The 10868-nt window shown below is 33.0% G+C and overlaps 1 protein-coding gene and 1 pseudogene across 1 annotated transcript; both read left to right on the top strand.

Moving 5' to 3' along the window:
* Nucleotides 1–473: 473 nt before the first annotated feature.
* Nucleotides 474–1978, top strand: LOC112771793 (uncharacterized; annotated as a pseudogene).
* A 601-nt stretch (nucleotides 1979–2579) lies between these two features.
* On the top strand, nucleotides 2580–5576 carry LOC112771951 (trihelix transcription factor ENAP2). The gene is made up of 2 exons (XM_025816816.3): nucleotides 2580–3715; nucleotides 5310–5576. Exons 1-2 carry the CDS (start codon nucleotides 2803–2805, stop codon nucleotides 5321–5323), a joined length of 927 nt encoding a protein of 308 aa, XP_025672601.1. The 5' UTR covers nucleotides 2580–2802; the 3' UTR covers nucleotides 5324–5576.
* The last annotated feature ends 5292 nt before the right edge of the window (nucleotides 5577–10868 follow it).

Here is a 10868-nt window from a genome sequence, read left to right as displayed (position 1 = left end):
AATTATATCATATATGTCTAATCAAATTCTAATTATCTACTCTTTCAACAATTCTCATCCAAATAAATTCTAAATATCTAATTAACTAATTAATTACTAAATAAATCAAAACATATCAACTAATTCTATATTAAAAATAATAGATATATAAACTCACCGGAAATATGTGTGTGTGTTTTTTTTTTTTTTACCGAAAATAAAAAGACTTCGCAACTTCTTAAATGAGTATAAGAGCACTATGTCATTTGAGTTATATCACGTTGACAACTGATCGAAAATATTAGTTTAACCTGATTTTAGACACTATATGTGAGATATGACTTTGAACCGATAAACATAAATATACTAAAGATTACACATCTCCGTAAATATTATATTTAAATAATTCAAATAAAAAAAAATCCTTCCCTCAAATATGTATTCCATATTTCCATTTTATCATTTTATCTCCTCTTCGTTTTAGAGAATCTTAAAGGACATTAGTTTCTCTAATTTGAATGTCAACTCTCCCACTCAAATTCGGCTCCTCTTAACAAACCCTAAAACCTTCTAACTTTTAAAACTATGCTGAATGCTTTGGCCATCTTTTTCGTCTTAAATCTTATTCAGTGCAATGTAGCTGCTCCTTTTGTGAATCTTTGAAGCTTTGCATCAGTGAGTTGATTCAACCATGTGTGGAGGTGGAGGATCAAATTAGCACTCAGAAGAACAGCCATAGCTGAAGCTCAGCTTCCACCATGCAAAGAAATGATGCCCAATTTTCTTATTTCAAGGTTAGCTTCTTCCTTTAAAACCCTAAACCTCAACAACCCCAACTCCCAATTGAATCTTCTTCAACAGCATAAATCGCATCTCCTTTTCTTCAATTCACTCGCAACCAAAGATACCAAACGCCCAAAAGATCGCAACTTTACAATCTCCTACCTAATCGCCACATGCGGATTCTCTCCCAAAACCGCCGCGCTTTTGTCACAAAAGGTTCACTTCAAAACCCCTGAAAAGCCAAACGCGGTCTTAGCCCTCCTCAGAAAATATGGATTCTCCGAAACGCAGGCTAAGTACATTCAGAAGCGACCCATGTTGCTCCTCACTGATGCAGAAAAGATCAGTAAGCCCAAGCTCAAGTTTTTCTCCTCCATTGGGATTTCACGCGTTGACCTTCCAAAACTCGTGATTGAGAACCAAACCCTGTTAGCCAGGAGCCTTGGAGCTTGGAGAAGTGCCTCATTCCGCGCTATGAGGTCCTGAAGAGTGTTGTTCGAAGTGAGCAAGAAGTTATTAGTTCATTGAAGCGTGGTGCAATGGCTTTTGTGTTGTGTGATGTGATAAAGAATTTGATTCCCAACACAAAGATTTTGAGAGATTTGGGTGTGCCTCAGAGTTCTATCTCAATGTTGGTTCTGTTTCACCCGATCATGGGTTGTTAAAGGTGTGAAGTTGGCAAAGGAAATGGGGTTTGATCCTAACAAGTGCAGTTTCATCAGTGCCATACATGTGCTCTTGCATATGGATCGGAAAACGAAGTCTTTGGAGAAATGGGGTTGGTCAAAAGAGGCGTCCCTTTTGTCGTTTAGAAAGTTCCCTGCTTTTATGTCATATTCGCCGGAGAGGATCGGGCCAGCAATGAGATTCTTGGTGGAGGATATGGGTTGGTCTTCCGAGGAGATTGCCAGGTTCCCCACAACTCTAGGATACAGCTTTGGAGAAGAGGGTTATCCCTAGATGCCATGTCATTAAACTAGTTCCTTATTGCCTATATGGATCAATTGACGACATAATACCCTGTCATAAACCAATGTGATGTGAGATTTAAGGGGATGGCAATTAAGGTGTGACATTGACATGAAAGAGAAGGAAGGCTGTGATACAAAATGTGTTTGGAAGCTTCTTTTAAAAAAAAAAAAGAATAGAGTAAAATTAGCTATTAGAGAACTCCAAGATCCTCTCTTTTTTTCTTTCCTGTATTACTGACCATTATTATTTATCCTCTAAAACTTATATAATCAATGAACTATTTTATAAAATATGTATTAAAATATAAAATCCATATTAAAATTATATAAAATAAAATAAGACATATAAAAATACATAAAACATATGATTATAAAATCTTTATGTAAAAATGAGAAGACTATGCCATTTGAGCTATAATTTGTTGGGATAATCTAATTAACCCTTATTTTAGAAGACATTTAATTGTTTATAGTTTTTGTCGCTGTGGTGTTAACATCATAAATAAAGCCCCCTCCAAAACACAACCAAAATCACCACTTCCAAATTCTAATAGACCTCTAATCCAACAACAGCTTTTCCATATTCTTTTGTTTTTTGCTAAATCTTGTCGGTTTTTGGTCATGTATTTTCTAAATCTAATGTTATTGATTTTGTTTAGACCATATCATTGAAAATAGTAGGCCCAAATACCGCTAATCCATCCTTCGATGTCCATAGACCTCGATCTGTTATTGGTTCAGAATCAAAAGCAACTTTTTTTTTATTATAAAACGTTTATAACTAATTTAAACCCTAACAACCGTATTAAAGGCCCATAAAGAGTGCATAAACTCGAACCCAGTTCTGTCCAAAGGGCCTTCCTTCCTAGTAAAGGCCCAAAAAGAAATTCCAACGAAAAAACAAAAAGCAGTGTTTCCCGCACGTTAATGGCCTAACGAAGTACATTGCCAAAGCTTTGTCTCTCAGGCGAACCAACCAACCGTAATTTCTCTCTGCCGAACCCACCGCCACCGCCACCACCACCGTTACTCCTTCCAAATACCACAACCCGCGCCTCACCTTTTCCCCATGGGATCCCCCGCTGAAGCACCATCTCCTGATGCCGCACCCGCATCATCTCCTCCTCCTCCTCCGCCGCCGACGACTCGGCCCTCACCGTTCCCCGGACGGGAAGACTGCTGGTCGGAGGAGGCCACCTCCACCCTCATCGACGCATGGGGTTCCCGTTACCTCTCCCTCAGCCGCGGCAGTCTCCGCCAAAATCACTGGCAGGAAGTCGCCGCTGCCGTCAACGCCGCCCACGGCCACGACCCGAGACACCGCCGCACCGATGTCCAGTGCAAGAACCGCATCGACACCCTCAAAAAGAAGTACAAGGTCGAGAGGGCTAGGGTTTCCGATTCCACCGCCGGCGACGATGACGGCGACGGACGCGTATACTCCGGCACATGGGCTTTCTTCCACCGCATCGATTCTCTCATCGGAGACACGTATCCTTTGAAAAAGCAGTCCCCGCCGGTGAAATCCTCACCTCGCCTTAAATCCCCTCCGGCGGCGAAGCCTTCGCCGCCGCCGTGGACGGTGACTCCGGTAGGTCCCCGATCCGGAACAAAGAAGCGACCTGCGCCGATGAGTTCCGATGACACTTATTTTCGCCGGAAGTTCTCGGCTTTTGCGGCCGCCGCGGTGGCGGCGGCTGCGGCGGAGAGTGAAGATTCAAAGGGGAGCAGCGAGAAGAGGAGAAGGGTAACAAAAAACGATGAAGAATGGGAAATTGGGTACCGAGAATTGGCACATGCTATTGAGAAAGTTGGTGAGATATATGAGAGAGTTGAAGCGGCGAAGAGGAAGCAAATGGTTGAATTGGAGAAACAAAGGATGCAGTTTGCTAAGGATTTGGAGTGTCAGAGGTTGAAGCTGTTCATGGAGACTCAGCTTCACATACACAAGATCAATAATCACTCTTCTAATGATGCTGCTGGTGAGCTTTAATTGCTTAGTTTTTTGCATAGTTTTGTTGTTGCTTTTGTGTCTTTGCATCTCTTTTTTGAATTGAAATGCTGCGTTTGGTTTTTAACTTTTTATTGGGGGTGACTCGTAATGTAAGATTGTAAGGTAATGTGTCCGTTGTTTTGTATCTTTAGAATTAGACATAGAATTATATATTTCTAACTCCCCATATAACATGGAATATAAATATATGATTGAAGAAGTAGCTTTTTTTATACATATTGTGCCTAAAGATATTAGGACACTTAAATGTTTACTAAAAATCTTAAAGGTAATATTTTTGTTCTGTTTGGAAATTAGAATTGTAACAGAAGGAAACTTCATTTGACTGGTTTCTATTATATTTGTCATCATTGCTGGATGTTTGTTTTACTTCCCAGTTATATGTAACTTTTATGTGCTTGTCACTTGGTTTTGTCATTTGGATGTGAATAGCAAGGTCCACTTGTGCTGCCAAACTTTCTAGAAAAGCTAAAGGGTTGACTAAGTATTTAGTTTTTATCTGATTTTTGCTATCTGATATGAAATAATACTGTAGAATTTTATATTCTGTTTATCTTATAATAATTATACTAAAACCACAAAGCTTACAGAATATCTAAGTTCAGATGTCTGATCTTTGTCCTATTTGTTTTATTAAATGTTGGTGATATTAAGGTAAACAATGTGATCAGTTTAGTTGAGGGTTTGGGTTGCATGGTGGATGCTATGATTCATTCTTGCAATGTTCACTCATTGAGTCATTGTATACTCATCCATATAATTATAGCAAATTAAAATAAAGTAAAAGAAATACTGACAAATTCAAATTCAATGACACCAAGTCTGGGCAATAAAAGCCCAACAAAGTTTGCTAGGATAAACAATTAAAGAACAAAGATCAAGGAGAAAATAAAAATTAACGAGATAGGAAGAAAAAAAAATTATTGAGATAGAGTTGAGGGGGTTGGGAACTTGTGATGTAAAGTAATAATGTTGCTAAAGGAAAACAGTTTTGCATTTTATTTGTATATGCATTGGTCAAACCATCCATGTCCAATTTTTCTGGTTCAGTCCCTCACCAAATTAGAGGTATCAAAATTTAAAACTTTTTTATTTGGATTATAGGTTTGGTTGGGACCACCAGAATTGAAAGAAATTAGTGTTGGACTTTGTTTAATCCAGATTGAGATTACTAAATATCAAATGTTGTTTATATAATACAAGTAATGGTAATCATGATTACGAGTAAACAAAGTTTGTGCACTGCATGAATTTATACAAAAACTTTTTATGGTTTATGCAATACATGATGCATATGTCTTGATTGTTCATCATCAATAAAATTATTTATTAATTATTGTTATAAATAATTGAAAATCTTATCCATTGTCTGAAAAAACAAGTGATTTCATTCAAATAATACTATAAATTCCTTTAATTATGTTTTATAAATGTCTGCTAGTGTTAATATTCATGGCATGACCTTGGATAATTGTGTCTTCTACTGTTCATGTTTTTTTTTTTTTTTCTCTCTCTCTCGTTAGTGGGATCCAGAGATCTGATATTTCTTTCTCCTCTAACAGATAGTTTCTCATAGCAACTAGTAATGCACTGATGATGGACGAAAACTCCAATGGGTAAATTAGATAGATGTTACGTTGGTCATGGAAACATATTTGCCCTTTTTTTTTTAACTAAAAAAATAAAAAAATCTGTTAGTAAGAATTTAGATTGGTTTGTATTTATTTATAGTTATAATGCTATACTGTCCTTTGTGAAGAGAATTTAGTCTATCTATCAATTTCTTAAATATGAACAAGCTGATTGTGGATAGTGTATTCAATTAGAAATTGTTCTAATTCACTATTTCCAACCTTAATCTCTTTTATCAAACCTTGATTAATTAAATATGAAAGGGAATAGTTTAAATATTTTATGAAAAAAATTGAGTATATCATCATTTGATTAAAATATAACCTAAATTTAAATGTATATATATATATATATATTAAGGAGGAAAGATAAGTGAGGTTGGAAAAAAAAAAACTGAAAAACAAAATGGTATTTATGCATGTACATTTAAACTATAAATTGATTTTGTAATTTTAATCAATGAGAAACTTTGGATTATTTAGTCAACATCAACGAACACTACATGACTATATCACAACGTTTGCATTTTTGGTTTGTTATTATAAGGGACTTTAAAGGTGCATACTTTTTGGTCATAGGTTAGAAGTGTTTGAAGCCCATAGCTACAAAACGTGATCCATATGTCCCTTTCTACCTGAATAGCTATATATTTTTTTAGGTATTACCTGAATGGCTGAATTTTGTAGCTTGACAAAAGTCCATTTTTCGGCTTAGGCCCAAAGAAAGAGCAAAAACCAAGTCAGTTTGAAAATGGTTTTCAAAATAGAGAGTGAAAATGACAATGAAAATGAAAAAAATTGTGATGTTTCAAGGTTCCTCAACCCGAATCTTTAGTTTCTTCTTAGTTTGCTTTTCTTGGGCCTTAGGCCCCGTTGTAACAAAAAAAAAATTTTCACAAAGCACGGAAAGCAAGTTAAGCCCTGCGACCCCTGGAGTTGACGGTTTGTACCAAAAAAAGTTCAATCGTACTAGAAAGGTTTTCAAAATTTAAAAAATTGCACTGATGGTCTCACACCTTTTTCTATCGACTGGGTAATCTAGCACATTCTTTTTATGTTGGACTAGACGAAACAATGTTATAGTTTTAGTGTAAATTCTTGATGAAACGACATCATCATTTAAGTTTAATGGTCGTATATTTTTTTTGTGAGGCACAAGACGTTTTGCTATTCATTAAAATTAAATAATGTTATCTCATTGAGAATTTAGTGTAAAAAATAAAGCAATGTTGCTTCATCTAGTCCAGCGTGAAAAGGTATGTGCCAAGATACTTTAGGCGTCACGAGTCACTTAACAAAAAGGGGTAGAGACCAACGTGGTACAATTTTTTTAATTTTAGAGACTTTTATGGTGTAATTAAAATTTGATATTTTTTTGGTTCAAGCAGCCAATTTCAAAAATCACTTTGGTTGCAAAAAATGATGAAATTGTCAGATTTATTGCCAAAATTCTAAAAAAATCAAATAATAATATTTTCGTCGAATGAAATCTGACGGTATAAATGTCGCTAATAACTATTTATTGGTAGATTTTATTTGCTTATTACCACTAGAAAATATCTTATGGTAAAGTTGGTGCCATTTTAAATTTTTTGCATTCTAATTACGGTAGAAATTTCGGCGGTAATATTATGTAATAAAATAATATTAAAAAAAATTATTATATCATTGGATTTATTCATACAAAATTCAACAGTAATATTTTTTAACTATAATTAATATAATTATAACCTGATGAAACTAAATAATTTTATGATAACTAACATTTAAATTAAAAATTGATGAAAATTAAATATGTTTTATTAAAATTAAAAACTACAATACAATATGTTAGTAATGTCAAACTACAAAAAAAAACATTAAACCCATATCCTCATAATCGTTGTTGTCGTCCTCCTCTTGATAGTCTTGCTGGTGGGTGCTGGTGCAAGTGTAGATGAGGAGGAGCCACCTCCAGTACCATTGTTCCCGCTCGCATTTGCTCATTGTAAACAACCATCTGTTGTCGCATACACCTCAGAGACTCCGTGTCTGCATCTCGAGCATCCCTTTCCGTCAGCCAAATGAAACTAGTGACCCTGATTCTGTAGGCTTTGAGTTAGGCACCACTAGGAAACCTTCTCCCACTTCTGTATTAAAATTTTATCTTACAAAAAGTAAGTCTGACATAAAACATAAATAATTTAACATGATTGGAGATAGAAAATTAACATCGATACTACATGAACAACCCACGTATATAAGCAGCACAAATAATCCACGATAACGCTACACAATATTCAAATAAAAAAAAAAAAAAACCTAAAACAGAGATAAAATTAGTAAAAATTAAAACTTAATAAATAAAATTAATAATCAAATTTAATAAAATTTCTAAAAATACTTATAAACAATAATGAAGTTTATTACCCTAAACTAATCCAATAAATCGTAAACCATAAATATACATAATTAACTACTTAACGTTAACCCAAAAATGTTAATTAATACTAAATTAACTTACTTGACCTATATTTAATCTTAAATTACTTTTAACATAAAACGAGAAAATAGTAAAGGTGAATTGTTTGGATTGGTTGTTTTAATTATGTATGGTCATCAGCATAGAATTTGACTCTGATATCATAATAAAATTGAGAGAATATATAAAGATAATTAGTATATTTTTTATTCAAAAAAAAAAAAATAACTACCAGTATATATACACAAAAGCAAAATAAATTAATAGAATTTTAAATTTTAAACTACATTAACAAACTAACAGAATTTTAAATTTTAAATTTTTTCATGAGTTTCCGAAAGTGGTTGATTCAATACATGCCATATGGAGTTAGAGTTTTTTGTGGTGAACTTCTATTGATTATTTCTTTTTATCTTTATAAGAATAGATGGAATGTTTAAGTCTGATTGAGTACTTTTCTAGTACTTTAATTTTAAGGTGACATGAGTCATGTTTGGATCAATTGATAAATTAATTTGATTTGACTCATTAATTGATTTGATAAAATATAAAATTTATATGTTGTATTTAATTTAGTTAAAGATTGGTGCATAGATTTTGATTGGATAAAATTTTGGATAAATTTATCTAGGTATGGTTGACTTGTTAATACCGTCAAAATTTAGAATTGGGATGTTTGTCACTTAAATTAATTAGAAATTGAAGACCTATTAATTTGTTATCAAGTGACATGTTTGTTGTTTAGATTTTCTTAAATTTAAACTGCAAATGACCTGTATCAGAGTTTTGTTGATGGTCACAAATTCAATTCAATAAAAATTGAGAGTTTTAAATTTTAGTTGTCTCTTAAAAGAATTGCAGTGAGATGTGCATATCATTGGTTATGAAAAAAAAGAGAGTTGTGATATTAAAAGATAAGAAATTAAATGACAAGAAAATAAAGAACACACAAGGGAACTCAAATGCTAAAAAGATAGCTTGGCAAGAATTGAGAATTATGGTTTTCTATTCAAGTTATTGACTACAAACATGATAATTAAGAGGAGTTAATTCCATTTCGTCATCTCCAAACATCGGAGGAAAGTCAAATAGGTATAATTGATCTTAATCCACAAATTTTAGCCAACTCACTAATTAGACTTAGTGAAAAACTAGCGTCAGTCGAAATAAAACCAACTAACAACCCTAAATTACTAATCAATATTGGACATCAATGACTTAAGGTCTCCTAAGTCCTCAATTCCAAGCCAAGATTGCAAAATTCTACTCTAAAACTAAGAAGGTCATTTTAACAAACACTTAAAATACATAAAAGGAAAAGCATGGTAAATTGAATGAATAATAAAATCTATAACTACCAAGACAAGAAAGCAATAATAACAATTCAAACAAACAACAATAAACATGAAAAGACATTAGTTGCATTAAAGAAAAATGAAATTCAAACAAGTGTTCATACTAAAATTAACAAAAATAAAGAAACTAACAAGTTAAACTAGGCAAATTAAGATTCTAGAACATGAAAATATGAAGAAAACTACAGTAAAATCTAAATCTAAGAAGGAACTAAACTAAAAACTCTAAATTCTATAGAAAAGTTGGAGTTTATCTCTCTAGAATTGACCTAAAACATTATTCTAAACTATTCCTCTGACTACTTCTTGATCCCCCTTGAGTCTTGTCTTCATATGCATCAGAAATGAGTTGAATTAGGCCAAAATTGGGCCTGAAATCACGAGCCATGTGTTTACTTAAGTAAATCACGTGCCGCCACTCGTGCGTACGCACATGCCATGCATACGCACAAATTCAAGGAGATGCGTATGCATAAGACATGCGTACGCACAACTATGAAAATGTCTAATTTTCATTTCTTTTTCATCTTTGCATGCTTTTTCTTCATTTCTTTAAGCTATCATTGCATTCTAAACCTTCAATCACTCAAACAAACATATCAAGATATCGAATGGAATAAAAGTGAATTAAATTTGACAATTTTCAAGTATAAAAAGTATGTTTTTAACAATTAAGTACAATTAAAAAAAATTCACAAAATTATGCATTTTCTATGAATAAATATAAGATAAATTGATAAATTTCACTCTTTTCAACCTAAAATTTATCATAAAAGATGAATTTATCAATTGCATTGAGAATAATTGATCAAATATGAACATAGTGCATCATGTCAAAGGAATTCTTAAGTGCGGCCATTGTGCGTGCTGTTGACACTAATAAGATGGACATCTGTGATGGAAGTGAAAATTAAAATGAAAAAAAGCTCCTCTATTATACTGATGTTTGATTTTACGATCATGAAAAATTTGTTTTTAAATTCTATGAATAAGATAGAGATTTAAATAGTTTTAATGATGATTAAAAAAGATGAATGAATTCTATTGATCTTTAGAATTTTCGAGATACCTATTTGTATCCATTGAATATTTTTTAGGGAAAGTCTAGAGGGCCAGCAACTTTTTAAAAAGTTGGCCAACATTTAACCATCAAAAGAAAATTGAATGATCTCATATCATTGGATTTAATCTCACACCATTAAAAACACTATTGATGACCAATTGATGGTTACAAAACACAAAAATTGCTGGCCTCCTAGCATTCCTCTATCTTTTATATTGTTGTGTTTGAAAAGTTAGAATTGAACTTGAGTTTGGATTTGATTATTTGCACAACATTGTATCCTATTGAAAGACTTGCTGATGGAGTAAGTTTCTATACCATCATGAGTTACTTACAAAATTAACAGAACTTGTCATTCATCTTGTATACTCTGTCACTTGGATTATTTTTGAGATGCCTCATCTATAGGTAATTGATGAGTCATTATTTTATGGTTTATTTTATACTAAATTGAGTGAATTTTGTCACTTATTCTCACACTTATTCATGTAAATTGTATGTTTTTAAATTTCTTTCCTAATTTTGTATTAAAATTGAAAACATGCTTCTTTGACCCTAAAATTGCTAATTTTTAATCCTCTTTTATTACCATCGATGCCGAGACATGTGTG

Source organism: Arachis hypogaea, chromosome 18 (assembly GCF_003086295.3).
Source record: "Arachis hypogaea cultivar Tifrunner chromosome 18, arahy.Tifrunner.gnm2.J5K5, whole genome shotgun sequence".
In the NCBI taxonomy this organism is placed as follows: Eukaryota; Viridiplantae; Streptophyta; class Magnoliopsida; order Fabales; family Fabaceae; genus Arachis; species Arachis hypogaea.
The sequence above is the reverse complement of the archived record's forward strand: the minus strand, read 5'-3'. Positions and strand labels throughout refer to the sequence as shown.